The sequence below is a fragment of the Uloborus diversus genome, chromosome 7 (genome assembly GCF_026930045.1).
Source record: "Uloborus diversus isolate 005 chromosome 7, Udiv.v.3.1, whole genome shotgun sequence".
Classification (NCBI taxonomy): domain Eukaryota; kingdom Metazoa; phylum Arthropoda; class Arachnida; order Araneae; family Uloboridae; genus Uloborus; species Uloborus diversus.
The window spans coordinates 93,733,647-93,761,108 of record NC_072737.1 but is presented as its reverse complement, the minus strand read 5'-3'; the positions used below and the strand labels follow the sequence as shown (position 1 = coordinate 93,761,108).

The 27,462-nt window shown below is 32.8% G+C and overlaps 1 protein-coding gene across 1 annotated transcript in view; it reads right to left on the bottom strand.

Moving 5' to 3' along the window:
* LOC129226794 (ATPase family AAA domain-containing protein 2-like) overlaps window positions 1-27,258 on the bottom strand; it is an 81,784-nt gene extending 54,526 nt beyond the window's left edge. Inside the window, 11 exon segments of the mRNA XM_054861423.1 lie at window positions 1,386-1,497; window positions 3,853-3,954; window positions 5,270-5,378; window positions 7,301-7,432; window positions 7,504-7,693; window positions 9,530-9,697; window positions 9,699-9,728; window positions 9,730-9,786; window positions 9,788-9,882; window positions 19,388-19,490; window positions 27,124-27,258. Coding sequence (XP_054717398.1) covers window positions 1,386-1,497; window positions 3,853-3,954; window positions 5,270-5,378; window positions 7,301-7,432; window positions 7,504-7,693; window positions 9,530-9,697; window positions 9,699-9,728; window positions 9,730-9,786; window positions 9,788-9,882; window positions 19,388-19,490; window positions 27,124-27,210 — 1,185 coding nt within the window. The 5' untranslated portion in view covers window positions 27,211-27,258.
* Between the last annotated feature and the right edge of the window lie 204 nt (window positions 27,259-27,462).

Below are 27,462 nucleotides of genomic sequence, written 5' to 3'. Positions count from 1 at the left end.
ATTTACTTTCTGGGCATAATCTGCTCATAACTGTCCTTAAGTGAAAATATACTGTACTAGGATTGAAAGTGTGGTAAAAATAAGAGTTCTGGAGATTATTCCCTTCTCCCGTCATGCTGCAGCACTGATATAAATATACTGTACCAGAAAAATTTTCAAAATAATTTTTAGAAAGAAAATAATTTTATTGCATTTACTTAGCTGGTAGAGATGTAAAAAAAACTCAAAAACAAGTCATCAAAGAAACTCCATGGATTTTTAATGCTATTTTTACTCTATGAGGGAGTTTACATCTGGATTGAAACTGGATAGTTGTATTATTCTGAAATAACTTGCACACAACATTCATTGCATTTCTGTATTATCTTTTTTAAAAAAAACTGCAATGAAAAGTCTCATTTAAATAGGTAGTTTGCCGAAAAGTCCCTCAAGTGTCTCAATTCACTGGTTATAGTCATCCCAGTTCAGCAAAAAAGGATGAGTATTTTTAACTTGAAGCAGTTACTAGTTCCTTTCACAATTTTCTTTAAAAGAGTTACTGATTCATTAATTTTCATTTTCAATGAGAGGGGAAAGAAATATGAAAAATCTTAATCTTAAAGTGCCTTACTGGCTATGGGCCAAGGTGAGCTTTTGAGTGACAGTAAAACTAAGAAGAGTATTTTTGTAAAAAATTAAGACCCCAAAATATATCTTGGTTCAGATTCTCGACCAGTGTACACGACCCACTTGAGGGTCAAGGCTCATGGGTTGGGAACCACTGCTTCATGGCATTGAATCGACCCTAATGTCCTTTTGTAATAACTTAAAAAATTTTTGTGATAACTTTTGTAATAACAAAAAGTATTATTATTTGTTATCAATTTTTTTTTTTTTTTCAAATGACTTCATGAAATATCAGGCCTCAAAAATTTGAAAAATTTCACACCATTAAAAAAAGAAAGAAAATGAGACTGAAGCATGGGGATAATTTAAACTTTGGTCTTAACACAATATAAGAAAAAAAAAAAGAAAAAGAAATATCACTTTGAATTATTCATCACTGGAATGTGTACACTTCTTGAGACCATTTAAAATTAATAATTAGTCATAACAAGTAAAATTTGTAAGATGGTAATAGGAGGAAAAGAACTAGACCAAATTGTTGCATTAGGAAATAAAAAGCTTTATTTAAGTGAATATGGAAGCTTCTGTAGTGTATCTTAAACTAACATTTTTACTTACTTACAGTATAAGCATAAATACGTGTACACACAACACAATGGATCACATATTTTAATTATAAGTATCCATAAATGTGAACTATCAAAAAAAGTTTAAAATTTGTAAAACATTCTGAAAACATTTTTTTTTTAAAGTACAGAATTAATTTAGAAATTACTCACTGTCTTATCAATGGCCATTGGGTCTATGTCTGCCAAACTACTCCCAATTTTTATGCGGTCACGCAATGCTCCCTTTGTGAGGTCTTCTTCAACGAAGTTTAGTGGAAGGCACCTGGAAAAGAATTAAAGGCAATTAGTAATTCATTTAGCTTTTTAATCTGTATTAGAAAATTAAAACTTAATATTGTTACACAATTCTTCAACTTTCATTCAATCTTTTTATATTTATTTAAAATTACTGATTTTTATATTTATTTAGTCTTTTTACTTTTTATTTTCCTCATTTTGTTTACAGAATAAATATTATTTGTTTTGCTACACAACAAAGATGAGATTATCTGACTGCAAATAAAAGAAATTACCACTGACACCTAAAAGAACGAAATAAAATAAAACTCCATCTAATACCGGAACTGAAAAAAGTAAAAACATTAAAATCTAGATTCAAAATAGCTGTAAATAAACCATTAAACAACAGCTTAAAAACAAAATACTCAAAATTAATTTTATATATATATTTTTTAAGCTTAGATAAGCTTTTAAGCTTCAATAATACTGTCGTACCATGGATCATATGGAATTATCAAATATCCAGTTAAGACAAGTCTATCTGAATGAGAGGGAAAATTAAAAATTTTATATGCATGTTCCACTCATTTAAATGAGACTCTGCTTAATTTAGAAACTAATATACATCTGCAAAAGCTATCCCTAAAAACTAAGAGATGCGCCCATTTCTGCCTGTAAACCGGATGTTTGCCTTTCCGTACAATCTGAGTGCCAATAAATGTCTGATTTTGTTTACATAATTTAATATCAACTTCATGCTGAGCGACAATATGTCTTCTAAAATCCCTAGATCCCTTAAGCCCCTTTCATTTACTTATTGGACATGACTACTTACAAAAACTTATATTCAATTAGAGTGAAGGATTCATCTGATTGTCCTCTGTGTCACTCAGGGATCCACTTGCTCAGATTTATCTGAGCATTTTAAACTGATAAACCAAGCAATTGGTAGGTCCGAGGGTCGCTGAGGGTGTCAAATATCAAATGTGTCACACAATTGATATAGGTGTTGAACACCTCAAGAACTGCCCCATTATTTTAAAATTTTTAAATTACAGTTCAATGAATGCAAAATTTCATTGTTATAGGGGGAAAATCCACAATATGGGTTAGTTTCAAAAAAAAAAATCTCAAAAACTCATTTTGCAGATACCAGTCGACTCCCGCTACGAGATCCGACTTACGCAAAATGGCTATAACGTGGTTTTTTTCAGCAGTAAAGAATTTTAGACCTAACGCAAATTCCTCGCCCACAACACAAAAATTTTCAAACGGGAATCCTGGTGCATAAATATCGGCTTTGTTATTAGCTACTTTTTTTTTCCGTGCATGAACCTTCATCTCTTTAACATCACTGCGAGCAAAAGTTCCCAAACCATTATAGGCTGAACATTGCTTATATAAATAACTACTGCTCATTTTCTGCTTATTTTTTTTTCATTCTAAATATGAAAGTTTATGAAATATAATGACACCTAGGAGCACTCTTTCATCTTGTGAAGGTAGAAAGAAAAAGAGAAAAAAATCCGATAATTAAAGAAAAGCTAAAGATTATGAGCTTGAACAACTATAAAATGCATTGAAGATAGCACGACAATTAGATATGAGTTAATCTTCCATATGTAAAATTAAAAGTAAAAAAAAAAAGGAAATCCGTAAAAAGTTCCCCGAGTAGTATCTAAGTAAAATGCATAAATTATGAAATGGATGTTGCTCTTGTATTGTGAATTTAAGAAACCAGGAAGAGGAGTGCTGCCATAGCTGGAAACATTATAAAAGAACTAGTGAAGTAACCGTATTGTGTGTTTAACGATTATATAAGAATAACGGTTTGATCATGCAGTATAAATCATCATCTTCACTTTTTAAAGTTAACAATACCATTACTGGATCTACGGTACATTACAACTAAAGTGCATTTGCTTTTCTTACTACATACTGTACGTACGGTTTATTTTATGTCTTTCTTTCTCATGATATTGCGCATCAAAGTAGTATTTTCTGTGGAATAAAACGTTTTTTCTCAACTTATGCAAGGGGTCTTGGAAAGCATCCCTCGGGTAAGTCGGATTTCAACTGTACTGCCCGAATATTCTGCCCACTGCAGAATATTCGGGCATTTTGAAAATTCTGAACAATTACAAATATTAAATTAAAGAAAAATTACAACACAGTTGTAACTAAAAGACATGACAAAAGTCTGAGAGATTTGTAATTAAATCAGAATGGATTACAGTATAACAGAATGTAAAATTTCACTACCACAATGAACTTTTACAATGAATAGTAATATTTTAGATGTCTACTCATAGTACTGATCTACTTAATACGAAAATGCCAGATTTCTGATTTAAAAATACTTTAAATGTTGCTCAGAAAGTCGTTATTGAGCCATTACCTGTTTCTGGCTCTGGCCATGCTAAATGCTTTCCTTTTCTCAAAGCGCCTCTCATCATCACTGGAACTGCTGGAAGAACTGTTATGGATAGCATGTCTTTTTCTGAAAATTTAAATAAGTAACATAAAAAAATAATAAATAAAATTAAAAAAAAAAGTACTAAAGAGCAGAATTAAAAATTCTTTAGTGATAATACAACAACTTCCTACAAAAGTGATTATTTCAAACTTTGCTGATTTGTTAGAAACTTGTAGCAGAAGAAACAGTATAAGTCAAAATGACACCATTGTCAAACATAAAATAATTAAATCTGCAGCCCGGATTATTCTCAAGTATAATTTAGAAATTACAAAGAAAGACAATTTTCTAAAGGGCTATTACATTAGCCTTTTTGCTGCCAGGTCACTCATATGCAGTGAGTGGTTGCCAGGTTTTGTGCTACAGCCACTTTGAGATAGCGAAAGTATAGCACAATATGTTCTTCAGATTGAGTATCAATCATGGAACATTGATCTCTTTATTTTGTTTCATAGTAATACTTCAAGTTTAACTAAATTTTATACTTAAAAACTAAGCAAAAAAAAAAAAAAAAAAAACAATAACAACAACCTTCAGTAACATCTTAACACTAAGAAAGGGTTAATGCAAGTACATTTATTATTTTTTCTTTGCTATACAAAGTGATAAATGTTTCAAATCATATACAGCTGGATTACTTGCAAAAAAAAAAAAAAAAAAGTCAAATCCAAAGATCTCTCTTTATAGAAATTTTCACTCATAATCTAAAAAAATAAACTATGATTTACAGAAAAAAAAATGCCTCTGCCTGATACTTGCTGCTTGAATGGATTTCAGACCATGGTAATTTCTCGTCTATAATCCACTGATTAGTTTCTAAAAAAGGCATTAAAACGGTATTGTTGATAAAAATTTCAAACTATGCGAATTTTTCTTCTGAAGAGATTCAATCATAAAAATTTCATTTATCATCTTAGAGTCCGAGAATACCAGAGTTTTTTATTATTATTATTATTAGTAGTAGTAAATAAGAGGCTTTGAAACTTTTTTCTTGACACACAATCAGTCTAGGAGGGCGTTTGCTACTATAATGCAGGCTTTACCTGACAGCAAATGCAATAAATATGCTGTTGAATAAAATATGACAACGTATATAAAGTACAAATTGAGTACTCAATTTGTACTTTATATACGTTGTCATATTTTATTCACTATGCAGTACAGAGTTTTCGACTACTTTTTAAATATGCTGTTGTCACTAGTTATGAAGAGATGGCTGGATTAACACCAAATTTCAGAGCTTTCCTGTTTCATTTTGCTTCATTACACAATTGACATATGTTGGTTATGGTGGGAGAAATCTCTCCTTCCTCCCCCATTAATCAAATATGATACATACCTCCTGAATATGTGAGTTCGATGTGCCGTACTTTTGAAACTTTCCCTGGGTCTGGAGTGGGTTGCTTCGAAGATACTCGCACCCGCAGATCTTCTCGGCCTAACTGGCTCTGAAAGCAAAGCAACTATCAGACAGCATTAAAACAAAACAATTTTGAAAAATGTTTTTACCATCAATCATACAAACAAGATGCCTAGCTGGAACATATTTACAAATTCCTTGATAGGCACGATTCTCGGAGCCTTTTATCATTTTTTTTTTTATTGTGATTTGTATCACTATCACCAGCTGTTAAAACTTCATTCAATGGAAGTGTTGGTGTTGAAAGATATAATAGTTTTAATGATTTCAATTCTTTAATATTTTCCTTTGAAAAGTCTATTCTTTTCCCAAACTCATTTTCAGATGACCAATCTATGCAGGAACACAAAAAATAAATTGGGCCTTGCATGAAAGATAAACTTAATTACAATTGGATACAATATTATCTCATGCCATGACCAACTAAGCAGCATGGAAGAAAAATTACATACGAATTTTTACAAAAATCCAAAACGTTAACAGCAATCACTTTCACTGACTCAACTGGATAAACTAAAACAAATTGAAATTTTTGTTCCTAACATAAACTCAAACATCGGCATGCAAGTCCAATTCAAGATCAATTCAAAATTAAGTTCTCAATGTCAGAAAGTAATTTAATTTAGTCAGCTGCAGGTACTCTTTTGAAATTTAACTGTCATTGAGCTAAAGATAAGTTTGAATTTATCACAGTTCAAACAAACTCCAGACAGCACAAATATTTCATGTAAAAATAAAAAAAATTTAACAAAATAATCACTAAAAATGTACATATTATTTGCTACTACAGTTGAACCTCCTTTATCCAAAGTTCGTTTCATTGATTTTTTTTTTTCAGGAAATAAAAGATAAACTTTTAACGTTACCAGGAGCAGTAAGTTCTGCTGCAGAATCCGAGTTATCTTTATATATTTCATCCATTCTTATTCTCCCTTGCATTCACCAGTACATTTTTGGAAAAATGTTAATAAATGCTTTTGAAATGCTATTCAATACAAAAGGGACTGAATCAGAAAACAAAGTTTTGTTTCATTAAGTTAATTTCTAACTACTAAAACACTTTCAAAATTAACAACAAAATTAAATACGTTTTTACCAAATGGATTATTGCTATATGGATTACAACTAAATATCTCTTCTAATTTGAATGGAGTTTTAAGTACATGAAGTATGTATAATATGTGTGTGTTATTAAATTTATATATTGCATTTTCTGATTTGTGTAACATTTATTGAGGATGTTTATTGTTTAAACTTAAAGTGATATCTAATAAAAATACCACATTTAACTTAATTAACATTTAATAATTCTTTCGCACAAATATGCAATGTGCATGTCAAAATGCAGAGTTAATGTTAGTGGGATCTCCTGATGGTCTTTTGTTGAATCCCTTCTTTTATCTAAAGATTTTGATAAACGCAAGAGGAGTCTGTCCTAACCAATTCTGATAACTAAGGTTTGAATGTATTTATAGTATTTCAAAGGTGAAATAAAAAACTATTTTTCATGATCCAATGGTAAATTGAAAAACTCATTAATTAAAGAATTTAATTTAGATAACTTAAGCAGAAAGAAATTCAAACACAGAATAAAATGTCGCTGCTACAGGGAAACAGTGGGATATGAGCAAAAAGAGACTAGGATCATTAAACCAAGATAAATTTCTGAACTTCGGCAACGCTAAGTTATGTTTTGTATGCAAAAGATGTGAACACGTAAACTGTCGCAGTGATCAACTAAACAAAGGCACATTTGACATCGGTAGCAAGACAGAAAACCTATTTTTGCTTCTTTAGATGTCTTACTGTTGCACTGAGGTGACAATTTGTGGAGAAAAACTTATCAAAAGTAACATTATTGATTTGAATATATTACTAGCAGCAAATTCTTGGAAGAAGGAAGAAAAAATAATAAAAATTTATATCATTGACTGAAGAAATAAAACCTACGTATAGGAAATTGGAATCTTTTTGTAATAGGTTTCTTAGGTCTCAAAGAGTATTTAGGGCCGTTCACAGCACTAGGTCCATGGACAACTGTATCTTCTTGGGATTCTCCCACAGCTATCCCAGCAGGAAATTCTGTAGCAACAGCTGGAAGAAACAGGATCATAAAAATCCGTCGTAGCAACAATAGACATGAAAAATAAAACTAAAAAATGATAAATTACCTCCTTCAAGGTCACTTTGGTCATCGATGGTATCTGAATCTGACAGCCCTCTTCGATCAGTATCTTCTGTGTCAGCCATGCTCCCGGCATCCTGTGAGATGCGCCTGGTGTAAAAACTGTGAACAGTTTTTCTTCTCTTGCGCTTTACTCTACTGTACATGTCTTCAAATTCCTTAAGAAAACAAATGGATTTATTACAGGAGGAGTACAGAAAAACAACTTTTTGAGATTTTAATTAAGTGCTATTCATTATAAGAGTTGAAATCAAATGTAACCACCACCAAATAAACTTTAAAAGCGCTGGCTTCAGATATCAATAATGATTAAGTAAGCTAAAAACAAGTTTAGATGGCTAAGCATCATGCACTTTCTATGTTTAAAATTACTATAAGGATGGTTCTTTAATTTAATGCATATGCTACATAAGATTAACGCCATGATAACATGGGCCCGATAAACATATTAAATTTTTATGCAATGCAGAAAAACATCCAAGTTGAGTGCTATGATACAACACTTGATGTAACCTTGCAAACATTTTCTTATTCAGCAAATTATTATACAATATCGCAGCATTGATATTTCTTCCCTTTTTGAATTTTTAAAAATATTTTTTTATGGATCCTAATGTTCCTTCTCATTAGACATTATCATAGCTGCCAACATGCCAGCTTAAAAAATCTTACAATGTACGAGGTGGCTATATTCCTACCCTTTTTTGACCATCATAAAGCAAAGTATTAAAATTTAAAGTATGATAATATTTTCAAATCATCACCTTGACTTGATCTGTGCTTTTATAAGCAAAAAAATAAATAAATAAATAAATAAAAAATAAAAAATAAACATAAGTAAATAAACAAAATTTTATTTCTTTGAACTTTGAAAAGTTGCTGACTTCGCAGCTTTCAAAAATTATCTATCAAAAACTTGTCCAAAACAATAGTTTTTTCTGCTCTCAAAAGTGTTGGCAGTAAAAGAAAACTTCAACCGTTCGCAATTTATTGTAAAATTAAAACCAAAAACCTAAAAATCATACAAATCTGCCATAAGACCGTACAAAACTTCCAAAAACCTTATAATGTACGGCTAAATCGTACAAGTTGGCAGCTATGCATTATGTATATGTGTGCATGTTTGTATTTTATCATTTGGTTACAAGTAAAATTTCATTCCTCAAACTAAGACCTTCCTCCCTCCCAAAAATTTTAATTTGGGGTGCCCTTAAACATTTTCTCTGGTCTGGTAAAATTAGCCCGATTTTACAAAAATGATTTTTTTTAAAATTATTTTTCTTTGGAATTCGTTATTTCTTGATTAGTTCACCAAATGGGATTTGGCAAGCACTCATATCCGGCTGATATATACATCCTAGTTTATGAAGCGCTCTAGGAAACAGGCAATGCCCACACAATAGAACAACTATTATTCTTATTAACTTTCTTTTTCCAACATACTTTATACCAAAAACTAGCTTAGTCTATAAATTTGTTTTTTCCTTTTTTCTACATGCATTAGTATACTTCAAAGCAGAACCACTTTTTTTTTCTTTTTTCTTAATTATTAAAATAAAAGAGGAGAATTGTGGATTTGAAACAGATTATTTTTGTGAAACATTAAGAATGAGGGAAAGTCAAGCACGAAAGAGCGAATATCTAACTCATTTTCACATTTTAAATACAGTGGAACGTCGAAAATCTGAATGCTTTCATATGAAGTTTTAACATGCTTTCCTTTATGTTCAGAAAACGATGAGTTTATTTTTGTTAATAAATGTAATAAAATATTCTAGCATTATGTACTGTATTAAAAGTTTTATATATACATATTGCACAACTACTTCATCTGATTAAATGGCATAGTATTTTCCTAATTGGTATTTTCTTGGGTAATTTTCAAAAATCCGAAATTACTTATGGTTCTTCTAGTTCCATTCAGTTTAGATTTTTTGACGTTCTACTGCATTTGGAAAAAAATCTCTCATTTAAAAAAAAGGATGAACACTTACTAAACCCTCTGCAGTGAGGCCGAGCCTTCTGAGCTCATAACTACGATTTCTAACTGATCTGCGAACAGGCCCGTCCTCTCTCGAAGAATTCTGTGGGTCCCTTGCAAAGAGGGACTCAAACTTGGAGGAGAACTCAGGGATACTAGGTGCCAAGAGCCATGTCTGGTTAGAGGTTGTCATACATGAACTTGCGCTGGCGGGGTACTACGGCGAACATTTTGTTTCTCGTCTTCATTGGCAAACGTGTCATTCGAATTGAGAGTGCGGAGAAATGCCAGACTTTTGATCTGTGTCTCTGCTTGTCTCTAATTCTCGCTTTATGGAATGCGGCAAGTCTGCAATCTTGGGCAAACCTAAAAAAAGGAAAACAATTTCAAAAATATTTGAATGCATCAAATAAAATAGTTGTGTGTGTCCTATGCATTTATATTTTCTTTTGAAATTTACATGGTAAAATTATATTAAATACACTTAGAATAAAAACAATATAGGAAAATTTATAAATTTTCAAGCATCAGAAATTCTCAACCAAAGGGACAACTCCCCAGGTAGGAGGGGGGGTAGAAGAATTTTAAGAGAAGCATGAATGTTTAAAACAGTAAAACGAAAAAGGAAAACTACCATAAAATCCCATCCCGAAAGTAACGCCCCTACCCTATTTTCAAAACAAAAACTTGTTAATTTCAGATGGGGGGAAGAGGGGGGGGGGGTATAATCGAGTTTTTTCCGAAAAATTAGCCAAAATAATTGTTTTTGGTAGTATTAATTTTAAAGCATAGAAAAGTAAACAAGAGTTAATATTAATGAAGAGTGAGAAACTAATTAATAAAAACCTGTCATAATTTTCTAGTAGTAATAAATTGCATGTGGGCGCCATTTTTTTCGAAAAGAAAGGATTTTGCACCTTAAGTTGGCAAAACCCCTATAATTTATCACTTGAAAATTCATCACGTACTGAATGTAATAAGGTTGCAGTAAAAGAAGCAAAATCTTAATGTTCTTGTTTCAGAATAGAAGCAAAAATCGCAAATTCATTACGAAAATCGTAATTTCGAAAACTGAGCTTTACAAAGTTCGCAAACATAAACACAGACATATCTCTTATTTGATTTAGTATAATTATACATTTCTGATGATCGTAAACTCGTTCAATTATTTTATTTCTCCTTTAAAAAAGGTTATTTTTAAGTTTTGCGCTACTTTTTAAGCAAAGCATTTCCAAAATGGGGTCACATTTTCAAATTGGCGCCTTGTTGAAGATTGTTCATTTTCACAAGTCCGAACAAAAATGCTCCTTTTATTTTGCAATACATATGAACAAAAAAAAAAAAGGCGCCCTTGCATCAAAAGGAGTCTAAACATTTTGGAAGGAATAAACAGGGGAGACCTTTTTTTTTTCTTTTTTGTTCAAATCTTTGTGTTTTCTTTTCTTTCTTTTTTTTTTTTTTTAGAAAAGTAAATCTGCACGTGGAGGGGGGAAACTAAACCTCTGTAAATGCTTTCCAAGTAAAGCAGAAAATATTACCTTTTTGGGGAGGAGGGGGGAGTGGCAAATGAAGATGATCGGAAAGTATTTCAGGTGGAAAGAAGGGGGGGGGGGGTGTATATTCAGGATTTTAAAATGATTTCACTTTTCAAAGAGGGGGGGGGCTATAATCGATAGGGGGGTTACTTTTAGGATTTTACGGTAAGCATAATTTGCCCAATTTTGAGGTCATATGTGAAAATTTTGAAACAGCCAGGTTTTTTTTTTTTTTTTTGAGGTTTTTAGTTCAGTTTTCATCTACAAATCTCGGTGAATATGAATTTTTTGCATGAGCATACATAAAGTCAAAATATACAGCAAGCACTAAAAGAAAACTAAGGAGTGCTTTGTCAGAGTTACAATCTACTATAAATTATAAAGGACAAACAATAACAGCCCTCCCATTTAGTTTGCGACAGCAATTGGTATTACCAGCCAGGGCCGGATTTAGGGGAGGGCAGGCGAGGCTACTGCCTTGGGGCATCCACAACAATGGGGGTCCTCACAATAAAGTTTTTACAAAATATCCTAACTTTCACGGGTCAAGTGATGTATTTACTACTTAAGTGCTGATCGAAAATATCAGATATATACATATACATCAAAATATTCGGATCAAAGTACCCAATATTTTCGAAATTATGATGATCTTTTTCGAACCCTGATTAGGGGCCTCCACTCTTTCGTTGCCCCAGGGCCTCCACACTTCCAATTCCGGCCCTGTTACCAGTCAATTTCACCTAGATCCTAAATTACTTCTATTCAGTTCATATTAATCTATATTCAGTGCTTAAGATTCTTTGATTTTAAGTGTTCTAATAATAATATGTTCAAAATAGTTACATTTAAAAAATATACAAACTTATCTATGTTTTCCTTTAATTATTTGCTTCAGTTATCCTAACCAGTTCTCAGCTTCGAATTCTGATTTTACTACTTGTGATGTATTGACCATGGATGGAGGTGGTATTGGGGGGGGGGGGCATGAGTGCTCCCAAAGAGGGGCACAGGGACAAACAACTGCTGATGTAACATATTTAATTATTTCGAGTCAACATAGATTAATAACAAAGGTCAACAATTAAAAATATGAATATATATTTGACAAGATAAGACTGTGAACAATATAGGATGATAAGTTAAAAAAGGGCAAAGAAAGTACTTCATTGCGTCAATAAGATAATTCGAGTAACTCGAAGCATGTGTTTGACATCGCTTTGTAAACATTCAGTTTTGGACCATGGGTGCAAGTTTGGTGATGTGTTCAAGATGGAAAATATTTTCAGCCCCTGCATTAAGCATACATGCTTAAGGAAAAATAATAATCTGTAAATGTTGTAGATTTTAACTATGCCAGTTTTGCAATCTGTTTGATTTGAAATTTAAACTTTTGACTTTTTCTAACTATATGAACTTGTAATATTTAAGTGTTTTGATAGCTTACTTCCAAAAACTTAAAAACCGCCAATAACGGGGGTCTGGGGGGTTTTTCCCCCAGAAATTTTCTTTAAAATAGAGTTCAAAAAATGCAATGGTTAGCCATTTTGGTAAAATTCAGAGAAAGGAGGGGTTCAGGGACCCTATAAAATCAATTTTTTCAAACTGATAAGTCCCAAAATCACAATATTGGGCAACCTTCAAAAGTATTAGAGAAGGGGGGGGGGGCCGCTCTGGACTCTTCCTGAAATTGAAGCTTTAAAAACGAAATTGTACTCCATCTTTCATAACATTTATACGCTTTTTTAATACATTATCGAAGGGATGGATTTCAGGAACTCTCCCTCGGCAATATTTCGAAATTGAAGTTCCAAAAACACAATTTTAGACGATGTTGGATAATGTTAGGGGTAAAAGCACTCGCGGCTCTCCGCAATTAGTTTTTTTGCCGATCGTAAACATTTTTATTGCAGTAATAAAATTGCTTGGGACATAAGATTTTCACTTTTGCAACATAAATCAGTTCTGATTGGAAAGTCTACTCAAGGTAGTGCCAACAAACCAGAAAAGAAGGAAAGGTGGGGGGAAGGGTATTGGGCGACTAATGATAATAAACTGGCACCATTCCCCCCGCAGTCTTAATTTGAAAAAGATTTCTTTTATAAGATAGCAGGTGGTGAAATCAGCCATAAAAAAAACCACTTCAGTGAAGTAGATACGTTTTTTTAAAAAGAGATACGCTTTCCAATATTCATTAATTAAAAAAAAGTAATAGGGGAACTGAATCCTTCCCTAGGGAGGGCCCCCGAATCACATCCCTCTTAAAGCACTAAAATATAGCCTAAAGTGGCGTTTTAAATATTTTAGCATTGAAATATTTTTGGAACCCCTCAACCTAACTCCCCTAAGGGGAACTCCCGAACTCCTTCTTGTGCATTCACCACCAGGGGCCAATCCAGGATATTTTTCTCGGCTACCTATTTTTGTGAAAGTATTGCATCATTCTATTTTTGTGAAAGTTTTTTTTTTATCAGCATTGTGTTTTGTGAACTTTTAGAGGCATCCTCACTTTTGTAAAAGAGAAGTAGAACAACTGAAATTTTAATTTGAAAAGTGTAAATGTCATCTAGTATTATTTTTAACAGGTTTTGTTTTTTGGAGAGGGGGGGGGGGAGCTAAAAAACCTTAGAAGTACCAAAAATACCATCGTAATTTCAGCTTAATAGGGCTATGTACTGTGTACAATGTTATAAATTATGAGAAAAACGGTTCCCCAAAAACATGTTAAAAGATTGCGATAATATTGCATAAACACACTTTGGCAAGAAACAGCTAAAAATGAGTTAAAATACCACAAAAAGGTTGCTATTTAAGCGATTATTCATATAAAACCTGTTTAGAATGTTATTTTATGAGTAAATTTTGTTTTAAATGGGAGAAACAAAATTTGATATTTTAAAATGCAAATTTTTTTGAAATTTTCGATGTTTTTTGTGAAGCTACCTGATTTTATTACTTGATTTTTGAGAAAATACCTATTTCAAAACAAGATTTTTGAGAAGGTACCGAAAAACGGTAGCAAAATCAGCCTATATTGGGCCCTGACCACAAATATCCTAAATTTCAGTTTTAAGGCTTCAGTTTCTAAATTTTTGTTCTAGGAATAGTACCCCCCTTACCCATATACATGACTTTTGATAAGCTAAAAGTTTAAATACTAATTCCGGAAACTTTTTGAAAGAAGCTTTCTACTCCCTTCCCCCCTAAGTCATCCAAAGACAGTGGCGGATGGGGCCGGCGGGCAGCCGGGCAAATGCCCGGTGGGCCGCCTCGGTTTGGGCCGCAATAAATCTTTCAATTGAATAGTACAAAAAAAAACTTTTTTTTTTCATTTTTTCTTCCTTAAAAAGCCAGTGAAAAAAATCTGTCGTCTAGAAGATGCGAAATCAAACCACTTTGCGACATTGGAAAATCTAAAATTGGTTCACTCATTTTTGTAAACGGATTTCAAATCTTTGTAAAAATCTTAGGAAGACCCTTGCCTTCTTTAAAAAAAAAAACGACTCGTACATGACGAAAGCCTTCTTTTTCATCCCTTGTGGACCGGCCCACCATGCACTCGGCGCCAGATTAAGCAATCGATTAGCACCCCACCTCATTAGCCCTTTCATTGATGATAGCCGATAACCATTTCACGGTCATCTGTGTAAAGGGTACAGAGACAGGGACCAGCACAGGAACACTACTTGGGACGGGACGGCAAAAGCAGTTTGCGGAACGGAAACAGCTGTTTTTCATTCGAAGATGCAAAGAGAGAGGCATTTTTCCGAGAGTGAAGTTGAAGGCTGAAGGGTCGGGATTGTTTCCTGGAACTCTTTTCAGTAATTTTTGCTTTAGGGTAACTGGGGATTAAACCACACCTACCACTTCCTTTTTTATAGCTTTGTGAATAAAAGGGATTCGCTCGTTGAAACTTGTAGGCACTGGCAATCTATTTATTTTTTCTCCAGTTTCGAGGCAACAGGACTGGAGTCAAATGATGGAGTCATTTGTAACACGTTTTAGCTGTAATTAAAAATCCTTTCAAAGTTATAATGGAATTGAAATTCATTTTGATGATTCAAACAAAGGATTTTGAAGAGCAAGTTTGGTTCGTAAAAAAATTTACTTATTTCTAAAACTTTTACTTTAGTTATCCATTACCGCTTTTAATTCGTAAAAATATTTTGGAGATTTTTGTTATTTATACTATTATCTCTAGGGCCGGATTTACATTTTAGTTGAAAGCTATTGCTTATAACGAAAAGTTGTGTGAGTTGTCGTTCCTAAAAAAAATGGAAATACTTGAAAAAAATCAATTTTATTTTCAAATGCTTGAAATTTTGCAAAAATGTGGCTACAAGCCTTGAATTTTAAAATTTCTAACAAATTGGAGTTGATAAGGGGGAGGAGTGCCAAAATATGTTAAATTCAGTGTGTGCTTCAATGTATGTTCGTCAAAGTATGCTTCAATTTTATTTCTTACTAAGAGTATAAATTATGAATTGTTCAAATGGGCAGTATGTTACTCTCTTGCTACCTATTTTCTAAGTGTGTATATTTTCTAAGTCCCTATTTCTTTTAAAGCAATTTGTAGATGGTTGCAGAGGTGGCAATTCCAAAAAACACAGCCCTCCCCCCAAAGATCGTCAATTGTCACCTAAATTGGCGCTTTGGGAACTTCAATTGAGAAATTTTGCCCAGAAAGAATTTCTCAACGCCCTTCTTCCCCCTAGTGTTTCAAAGCAATGCTTACGCATACGTTTTAGAGCTCTGATTTTGAAAAAGTTTTGGGGGAATTCTCCAAATACCCCCCCGCAAACGTCGCACAAGATCATTTAAAAAATCTAACAATGCGTTTTTGAAGCTATAATTTTGAAAATTTTCCAGGGGAGTGCCCCCGAACCCCCCCCCCCCTCCCCATCATCAGCAAGAATATCAATTTTTACTATGCAGGTGTTCGTATTTTTGATTCTTTTTTTCCACATTCGTAAACGCAGTTCTCCTAATTTGAATACTCAAATTCTAATGGTGACTCCCTACTAAAACTAGAAGATGTATCCGCTTTATCTTTTATATCTGAAAAAAAAAAACGTAAAGGAAAGTGGGAGCGTCTCCTCTTCAAGGAGCAAATCTTAAGGGGGCCGGCTGGCCTGTAAATGCCAGGGCCGGTTCATGTTGCCCCATCCGCCACTGTCCAAAGATAGCCCAAAACAGAGCTCTTAAAATTTCAGAAACAGAAATATTTCGGGCTGGGCTGCGGAATACCCCCCCCCCCTCTTTGTGTTTATTAAAAGCAGTGTAAGTGTGTGTTCCAAGATTTATTTTTCTATTGTAAGAGCAACTCTCCTCCCCACATCGCCAAAGACAAACCCCAAAGTTTTAAGACTTCAATTTCGAAAATGTTCTGAGAAAGACCCATGAATTCACTAACTCTTAACTCACTCAAAAATAGCCAAAATACCATTTTAATACTTCAGCATAGTGAAAGGGGAGAGAGCCCCCCCCCCCACCTTCCCGCCAACTGACATTGCCAAAGACAGCCTAAAAGTTTTAAGACATCAATTATAAACACTTTTCGGGAGAGGGTCCCAAATTCCCTTTCTCTTAAGATATTTAAGTACCTCAAATAGTTTTTAATACATTCGATACAAAACATTTTCAGGTTAGAGCACCAAAATCATCTCTCATCAATTTACCAAAGATTGCCTAAATTAGCATTAGTGTTTTTAAGACTCCAGTTTCCGCAATTTTTTTTAAAACCTCTCTCTCCCCACTTTTACATCATTAAAGACAGCCTAAACATTTTTGACTTTTAACTTTTAAAAGTTTGTTGAGGGAAAAAATCTAGAACCACTCCTAGCTTCAAAAATGACTTTCAATTCAGTTTTTCGATATTTTATTCTACAGCCCTTGAGTAGCTCCCCCCCCCCTCTTAGATTGTCCAATATACAAACGTTTTAAGACCTCAGTACCGTGAGTTAATTTGCAGATTTACCCTCTTTGCAAGAGCAGCGTTTTTTCGCAAATTCGTGCTGCCATTATTTTTCTCATTTCTTTTTCCCTCTCTCTCCCCCCCACTCCATATTTCCATTCTAGCGAATGTTAGATTGAAAAAACACTGGAATTTAGTGATTCCTCGAGTCTTAGAATATTTTACCAGAAACATGTAAAAAATGCAGGAATAGTTGCCCATGTGTGTTTCAAACCAGATTGAAATCCCCCCCCCCCCCCCGATTCTTTCTAAAATTCCCATTTTCATTAAAATCTTCAAAGTCCCTGATAGTTCCCATTTTGTCTGGTATGTGGACGCCCTTTGCTGGTGTAAACCTTTCATTCTGTCAGCAATCACTATACGCAAATGGAAAAAAAAAGTGATTGAAAATAGAAAGAGAAAAGGTTAAATTTTCAAATAGGGACGATTAATTCAATAAATCAGGGAGAATAGTGAGCAACTTCGCGGCATGCAATGCAGTGAGTTGGAAATAACAGAGCAACCTAAAAAAAAGTCAATTGGCGCGAGTCTAAAAGCCACTCTTCCAAAAGCACATTGCAAAAACAAGCCCATGGCGGAAAATCGATGTAAATTCGAGGTTATGGAACGGTCCAGTATAATTAAAGCAGATTTTTCAAACACTCAATTTTTCTTTTTTTTAAAAGTAAAAACTGAAGGAAAGTCATCGAATTTCTTTCCATCCCGACCTCCGTCTTGGAAATTTTGTCCAAGACGGAAATACGTCCAGAGATAAAAGGTCTTGCACTCATGGTTTGGACTCCGTTTTGGTACTTGTATCTGATATAGAAAGAGTTAAAAAAGTTTAACAAGTGGTATAGTTATTGGAATCTCTGATTTCAACGTTGATAGCAGAATTAATCAACTGAATATGAATAAGCATGGGCAGAAATTTTTTTCAAAGGGGCATGATTTCACTGCGAAAGTTTTATAGGAGCTGCAGGGATGCGAGTAAAGTAGACTACTGATTATCAGCAGAATAGGGTGGCACCCTAATCGTGAAAAAGCAAATTCGCGGATAATTTGCAAACTAGGTAAAAGTGATGCTAGTGTATGCAATTACACTCGCATACATGTCAACTATAGCTAAAATGGTAACAGGGTATGTAAAAAAAGCATGTAAAAGCTAAAAAAAAGATCATTCATTATTGCAAATGGATTACACAAAGGCAAGCAAATCGTGCAAGCAGATTAACTGTAGCAGATAAAGCTAGGTTACACCAAAAATGTATATGCAAGCAAATTTTGCAAGCAGATTAACTGCAGCAGATAAAGCTAGGTTACACCAAAAATGCGTAGGGCAGAAGCATTTTTCAAGACATGCTGTTTAGTGTTGATCTAAAATCAGTAATTAGAGCAGATTTAAAAATCAATAAGTACTGTAGATCTAAAGCAGTGAGAACAGGGTTTATGCTGGGTTCAAAAGCTCTTTGGCACAATAGCCAAAATTGAGGCAAAAATTTTAGCAAAATGCCAAGATATCACATTCTCATGTCTTTCTAAATGCCTCAGTGTATTTTATCTCAAGTTGATAATTGAATTCAAATTTCATCTATGATATCTTCAAAAGTACAGCAGTTATGTTTTTCATAAGTAAAACTAAACATCTTGGATTATGCTCACCGTTAAGAAAACAACTGTTTGGTTTTTAGAACGTTGTAGTTCGATCTCTCCTGCTAATGATGCAGTTATTAGGGAGACATAATGTCGGATTGGCTAAGTGCTGCGAACCTTACCAGTAATTTAAACATCTTAGTTAGGATTTAATAAAGATTAAGTTAACTATCACCATGTTTGATTGCTCTCTTGGATGTTACTGTTTCTTTTTTTTTAAAACTAATTTGTTTTTTATTTGAGCAAAAAAGCGAAAATGTCTTGCTTTATTTTTGCAATTGAGATAGGGTTTTCGCATTTTGCGAAAAATGCCACCGTAGTGGAAACCCTGATTGAGTAGTGTAAATCTAAAAATCAGGTTTCAACTAGTCAGGTTTTGGTGACCTCGAAAGGTTTGATGACATTGCAAGGGAAGGGGAAGAAAGAAATAGGAATGTCTAAAAATAGATTTTGCACTTGTTAAGTTAAAATGTGTGCAATAAAAAAATTTCAAGTGTGAGTCAGTGATAATCTGCTCGCGGATAATCAGAAATTCACTGTAACTAAAATTCAGAAAAACAAAAATCCATATATATAAAACAAGTTTAATTATACCTCAGCAACAACCAATAATTTAGTAACAAAGGTCAAGTTTAAAAAGTCAAGTTAAAAAAAAAAAAAAAAACTTAGCAATTTTTCTCTTTTAGGAATTTCTATGTACTCATCAAATTGTGAGGAAACCCCCACTCACCATTTCTGGTATACTTTTGTATATGATCAACCATCTTATTGGAGATGCACTTTCTTCTCTTGGAGGATGAAATAGTCAGGGAGCTTTCGTCAGTTTCAGTCTCCTGCAGTAAAGAAAGAAGGGAAAAAATAGATGCATGAGACAAAATGGTTTCACCAATCTGAACTGTACTGAAAACAAAAAGCATTAGCAACATAGAGATAAGTATTCAAGCAGTTACCAATCTGTTTAATCTAATTAAATACAGCGAAATGTTTAAAATTGTACAAATAGAAAGTATTTTTAAACAATAGGATTTAAAATTAACCATGAAGGATTAAACTGTGGCATTTATGTGCCCAAATAAAATAAATGCCAAAATTTTCTAGCTTGATGTAGTAGTTTTAGATTCATGCAGCTACATCTACTGGACAAGCTAGAATATTTTCATTTTAATATAAATACAGCTGTCATGTTTCTACTGGCTCTCCTCTATGCATGAATATATAATACAGTGGAACACCGATTTTATGTTGTGCGTTTCATACGTTATCCCACTTCTAACATTATTTTCTGCTCATTCCTTTTTCAGGGGCTAGACTGATAATGATAGATAATCATTCCTGATGTTAACTAACCCATTTTCAGAAAATATGCTTAACATTTTTTTAGCAAACAAATCAAAATAGTTTTTCATCTACAAGATTCAAGCAAACTTTTTTTTTTCTTTTATTCCCCCCCCCCCAGATAAAATTGTTTAACAGCTGTTTGACGCCATTCTGGCATTATTGTTACAAGAAGTTTCCTCTGATCGTCTATTCTTTTTTCACAACTGAGGACCACAGTTGTTGACTCTTCTTGGTAATCTTGAAGACGTCGCTGATGGTTGTATTGTTTAATCACATCATGAATTCCTTCAATACCAGATTTCATACCCATTTCTGATGGTAGTGATGAAGCCAAGGAAGAAATAATGAAGGATGTTCCTAAGCTCACTCATCAAGTGATTCAAAGCATTAAAACCATAAAATAATTTTTATTTGTGAAAGGGCAAATTTGCCCAGAAGCAAATTTGCATTTAAATTAAGAAACAAATTTGCAAAACATCGTTGAATAGAATGTGCAATAAATAAAATTCTACTTAAAAACAAAAAAAAAGTAACAATAACATATTTTCCCTGATAACTCATTAGTCAATTTTTAATCAATGTGCTTAGATTTTAACTCCAGCCCTGATTTTACGCTTTCTCTCTTGGTATGTTTTTATTACAGGTTCGATTAGAAACCTAAAATCAGATGTTCCACTGCATATACATGTCACTGTTAACCTGCAAGGCTAACAAGTGCTTATTTTCATAAACGTTAGTAATAAATGCATACTTTTAACTGCAAAAATGATCAAAATAAGATGCAGAGTCAAGATAGACAAAGTTTGAAGCAAAACTGAAAATTAGTGATAAAATACGAAATATAACTTTAAATGAACGCAAGGTTCCGTTACTCATAGTCATGGAAATTATCTCCATTGAAAAATAATTCTAACACAAAAAGTTTGTACGACAAATATTCACCGAGATATGAAACACAATGTTTTGTGACTTACATTACTTGACACTTTCATTCAATAACACCTTCTAGCAGAAAACACAGTAGCTAAAAAGGGTTTTAAACTTTGTGTGGTGCATAGTGCCTTTTTTTTTTCAAATTTCATGAGTTTTGTAGTGTTTTTACCAGGGTTCGTAATTTTTTTTATTTTCTGAAAAAAAAACAAAAAGTCGGATTTTTTAAATTTAAATCAGATTATTTAAATTTTTTAAAAATCTTCTGAAATTTGTCACTATTAGTTTCTTTACATTTATTAACATAATATATTTCATATTATAGATGAAAAAAAGCAATTTTTTAGTATTTTAATTTCATGGTAGTAGCTATTTTTTAATAATAGTTTAAGTAGACCAGTTTTAACACAAATGCATGCTTCAAAGTAAATTTAATGTGGGTATAAAACGATTTTCCTTACAATTCTTCTTCACAAAATATATCAATATAGTTCAGAATAAATGAATATATAATGCAAAATGGAAGCAGCTAAAACAGCTTTCCAATGCACCAAACATGCATATGAAACAGCAGGTAAACTCACTCTACGATTCCGCATGCTCTCGAGAAGTTACAATTCTATGGGGTATGCCTGTAATAAAGAAGCAAAGCACAATGAAGATCTTCCCAAGCTAGAAAAAAAAAGCATTTGAGAAAAGCGATTTATGCTGGTTCAAGAAGGCTCATACACATTGCAATGTGAACAGCCAGAAGATCAGCACCAAGTGACAGAAGCAGATGCTTGCTTGTTCATTTAAACACAACAGTTCAATGAACAGAAAAAGAAGATTGCTGGAAAATGAAAGGTGCAAAGAGATGTCACAAATAACAACAAGGGAAAAGAAAGTGAAACAAGAGCATTCGTGATTTGAAGAAAATGACTGCTTAAGAGATGAGAAAATAGATCAGAAAATATGAAAGAAGTGCAAATTATAAAGATCAATCTAAAGAGTTGCAGTTTGCCAGATAGTGCTTCAGTTTGCATAGATATAGGACAGTCATTTCTATAAATTCTTGATATGTTACGTAAATATTTATGAAACTTTAATAATCAACTATTATTATTCAGAATTATACACTAATATGTTATACATAGTGATCAATTTTCGATATTATACCATCAACAAAATACAATAAAATTGCCATAACAGATGCCTCTTTTATGAGGAGTTTTTAGTTCCAAGACAGTAAGGAACATTAGGAACCTTTCTTGGATGGACACCCTCAAGTGCAGACATCCTCCCAATTGCGAATTAATAGTCAAAAAAAGGTATGACGAAAATTGTATTGATTTCAAGATTGATATTTTCATTACAAATTTTTTATTTTGTATATATTGTTGAGGAATTACTAAATTCGAGTAAGAATATTAAGCAATAATTTTTATTGGTCCAATTATTAATTCACCTTTAAAAAGTAACGGAGCCCGCTGTCATCTCGTAAATTCTTGAATGAGCTCTTAGGGGAAAAAAGGTTGGAGACCCTAGTTGTGAACAAATTATTACAAGAATAAAAAAGTAAATTTTAAGAATAAAATAATTAAACATTGAAAAGTTTATCTTTGATGCAAATTCTACAAGCCGCTATAGAAATTAATTAATCCAAGCATTAGTCAACAATTTTATTTTTCACTTTATGTGCAGTATTCTTTTTTTAGGCTTGAAAACGATTTGGATTTTAATTAACAGTAAAAAATATCAGATCCTCAAAAACAAAACAATAAATGAATAAAAATAAAAGGGGGAATGAGCTTAACTTGTAAAGGCTTTTTTCCTCCTATTCCCTCCCCCTAATTGTTGCCTCACTCAGTTTCCGATAGCTAACAAGTTGTAGTCATTGTTTCTAGATATAGCATTTAGTTGTCTTACCATCTATCAAATACATTTCTAAGAGCTTATAGCAGTAAAAGCTTTCAGTGTTTCAACCTTGTGCTTATTGGGACCAGGCTACTTGCTCGTTATGACCCAATGCTTGTAAAAAACAAATTTGTGCCAAAAAATCATAGAAACGCATGCATATTTGGTTTGCTTTTTAAAAATTTATTACAGTCGCGGATCCCGACTTACGCGAGGGATGTGTTCCAAGACTCCTCGCGTAAGTCGAAATTTTGCGTTGTGGAAAAGTGTCGCGTATATGACTTTTTTTTATTAACATACCCAATCATTTTAGACATTCAAGACCTTTTATACTGTTTTTGACCATTTGTTAACTATATATTACCGTTTCCTACATAAACAGCTGAATTTTTACCATATTTTTAAAAAAGTTGTATTATTCAATATTAAATACTGTTACAATGCACAAAATCAATGATCAATGGGAAGAAGAGACATAAAAATAAAACAGTATGGTACGTACAGTGTGTTATGATAATAAAGCACTGCACTGTAAGAGTACTATACAGTAGCTATAAAAAGTTACAATTATAACTTAAAAATTGAAGATGATGATTTATCCTGCGCAAAATGATCCTCATTCTAATATATTTTTAAATACAGTAGCTTCACATTTACTTTTATAACATTTACATTTATGGTTCTGGGACCCCCTGGACTTATACGGATTGCCTTTTCTTGACTTTTAACTACTCGTATGAAAGATTCACTCACACCTAATTGTCGTGCTACCTTTGTCCCACTTTCTAGTTGTTCAAGCTTATCAAGAATCATTACCTTTTCTTAAATTGTCGCAAACTTTCGCTTTTTGTTTACATCTTCAAACTTTAGATGAAAAAGCGTGCCTGGGTGCCGCAATATTTCATCACCTTTCATATTTAGAATAAATAAATAAAAAATGAGGAGTGGTGATACATACACACTAACAATGCTATGTCAGCTATGTTTATAGTTCGGTATATGGGAATTTGCGCAGTCAGAGAAGCTGAAAGGATGAAAGTACATTCACGAATTAATGCTTAGTATAGTAATAATAACTTAGTAATATAAATAACAAAGCCGAAACTTAGCTCACGATTCCTTTACAAATATTTTCGTGTTGAGAGCGAGAAATTTGCTTTAGCTCTAAAATTCGTTGATCCTGAAAAACTCACGTTATAGCCATTTCGCATAAGTCGGATCGCGTTGTAGCGGGAGTCGACTGTATTTTTGAACAGCAGCAAAGAAGTTGGTTGTTTTGCTTCGTTGTCATCCCCTCTTGTCAGGGTTGGCCGGATCGGACCCAATGGGTTTTTTTGAAAAAACCCATTTAAAAAAACCCATTATTTTACCCACTTTTGGGTTTTTTAAATTTTCTGAAAAATTTTTTAAAAAATTGATTAATTTAAATACTTTCACAATTTAAACTTATTTTTTAGTTATTCTTTACCACAGGCAATGTACATAAAAAATGAATTTTGAACTTTAATAGTATTTCTTATAACTCTTGACGGCATTAAAAAAATACTTCAAAGATTTTAAATAAATATATTAAACTTTTTTCTTTAACTGGTCAATAAATAACTCAAATTATCTTGACTTAGTCCTGTCCTGTCTGATTTTCTCAATATTTGTAGATTGTACAGAGGAAACTACTCTAGCTAAAATTTCTTTCATGTGAATTATTTTCTGCAAACCAACACGTCACAAATCTCGAATAAACAAGGTATATTTTTTAGAAATCAACAGGTTTCTCAAATGGTCAGACAGAAAACAGAATAGGATGTACAGTATTTTCATTATCTTACGAAAAAGTTTAATATTTCTTACTCTGTACACAGGAATAGGAAAATAGGCAACATAAAGTTCAAAAAAATGTCTTGATTAAGCTGGAATTCACTAAAAAGGGATTTTTAAACTACTTGAGGTTCTACAGTAGTTTTGCATAACAAAATGAAAAAAAATAAAGTAAAATGCAAGAAAAAAAATCATAGTAATTAAAAACGAACAATAGATTTTATCACGCGAGAAGTAACTTTGACTTAACTGTTGGTAATCATGGAAACTAAAAAATCTGAAACTTCACCATTTTTGGGTTTTGTAGTCTTTTACTTTTCTTCAAAAAACTCTGAATTTTAACTAGATTTCCAGCTTTTTTACCCCAAGACAATTTTTGCACTTTACCCATATACTTATGCTACAATATGTTACAAGTACTCCACATTTTCCCTAAAAAGACAAAAAAAACCTCAATTCTTTTAAAAAACCCAGCTTTAGTTGGTTTTTTTTTTTTTTTTGGGTTTTATTTAAAAAACCCAAAAAACCCTGGGTCCATGGGCTTTTTTTAAAAAACCCGGGTTTTTGCCAACCCTGCTTCTTGTGTTACTTTATTCGAGAAATACTCAAGGCTCAAAAAACATTCTCATTTGCACCTCCGGCTTGGAAAAAGTTTTTCACCATATCAAAAGCCATTCAGTTTGTTGAGGGTTGTCCCACTTCAAATTTTTCATATATGTCGTTATTGTTGTCGCTTTGATTATTATTTGGCACTTCATTAACTTGAAATTGAGCTACAATATCCCCAATAGTATATCTTGGAACTGATAACATCAAAGTCAACATACAGATAATTTTCAAATGTTTCTCTACTCCTTAAATAAAAACAACGGGCAGCCATCACTTGTTCTAAGGAGCTATAACTCATCACTAACTTTTGGTTTACTTCAGAATGTTACAGGAATTTTTCCAAGAAAATACAAGTTTAAGCTCAGCTGAAAGTCGAGGGAAAATTTTGAATCTCAAAATATTACTCGCTTTAAGCGGGGTTTGTTCATTAAAAGCGAGTTATGCTCCCAAAGACTTAACATTGTACCAACCAAACCCTTCTGATGTTCTCGCTAAATTCAGGTTCTTGTTAACTCAGGGCTCGTTATAAGCTGTTGACTGTATTAGGTAAAAATTCTAAATTGCCTGCAGACAATTTTTCATATTAGAATTTTTTAGGTACATTTCTAACTTGTAACACATGAAAAATGCTTGGATATAGGTGTTAAAAATATCTCTGATTCCAGATCCAACCAAGTTCTTCAGTCATTTATCTGTACAATTATTCTAAGCAAAGCCAGTTGTTTGGCCACCAACATTTGACTGAATTCTACTCTAAACTAGCCACTTTAACCATTTTCTCATGGTATTTTGATAAAATTGTCTGACAGACAGAAACAGCAAAACACTACATCGGGAATATTCCGTAATTAAATGTCTTAGCGCCTTTCATAAGAAGGATAATTAAAATAGTACTTTCAACATTAGAGTCGAAAATAATGACATCTTTTTGAGGGGGGAAAAAACTACAGAAGAAATTTGTAAAAAGAATACCATGCAGATAAGATTTAATATAAAATTTGAAATTAAAAAAAAGTCATAGTAATATTCCTAATAGCACATATCGAAAAGCATTCCCATTTTCATGTTCTCAATCTAATGTCTCTCTAACTAATCAAATCAATGGATTTTGGTTTGAAAAGTGAATAGGTGTATCTAAATAGAGAGTCATCGGGAGATATCACTTTTTAACAATAACCAAAAATAAAAGATGCTTAGATATTCTACAATTTGCTTAGTAACAAATTCTCCAGATGCAACTAACTTCTTTTAAAAGAAAACTATTACAGTTGTACATAAAATACACCACCAGCTCAGTCATTCCCTCCTTTGGGTTATCTTCACTCATTTCTCAATTCCATAATGTAAACAATCTAGATTGAATGGTTGACAGAAGCGTTAATAGAACATAGAGATGAACAAAAACATGTTAGTCTACTTTCACTTAAGATAAAAACTTCGAAAAATTAAAACAATATCAAGAAATTCGGAATAAAACGATTTGATAACACAGAAAAAAAAAATAAATTTGGTTATTTTTTACGGTTGTGTATCTAATTCCTTGCACTTATAACAGAAATATTATCGAAAAATCTTCCATAACAAACATTTCTTTGCAGAATTCAATGCTACAACAGCATTTTAAACATGAATCGAATGTAAAAGATAAATGCAGATTTTTTTTAAAAAAATCATAACAAAGACTAAGCCTTACAAACGAATTAAGATTAAAACTAACTTCATATTTGAACCCTGAGCGTCATTTACAATCGGAAATCATCACAGCTGAAGAAATCGGAATGACAGACTTCTTGTAATTGCGAAAGTGGATCGGAATAAAGAAAAAAAGACAATCATTGCAGGGGTCATCATTGTTTAGGTACACCAAACCTGACTCACCCTGTCATCATCCATGAGATTTGCACACCTCGATCTAGTCTTCATTTTGAAAGAGATCAAGAGCGGAAAAGGTTCATATTTTGACATTAATCTGCCGAATTAATATCGATATTGTCCTCCATTTCACATCAAAACCAACAAATATAAACATATCGCACCAGAACACTGGCGTGAGACACACAGGACACAACTGCTTACTGCTTCCACATAGGTTTGCTCTACTCTGATTACTCTCAAGAGGAAAACAAACGGGTTGCCTTTGTGCATGCAAAATCGTCTAGTTTGGCAACATTTCGTTTAAAGATTTTATTGGGAGGAAAATTGCAGCAGGAATTTTTT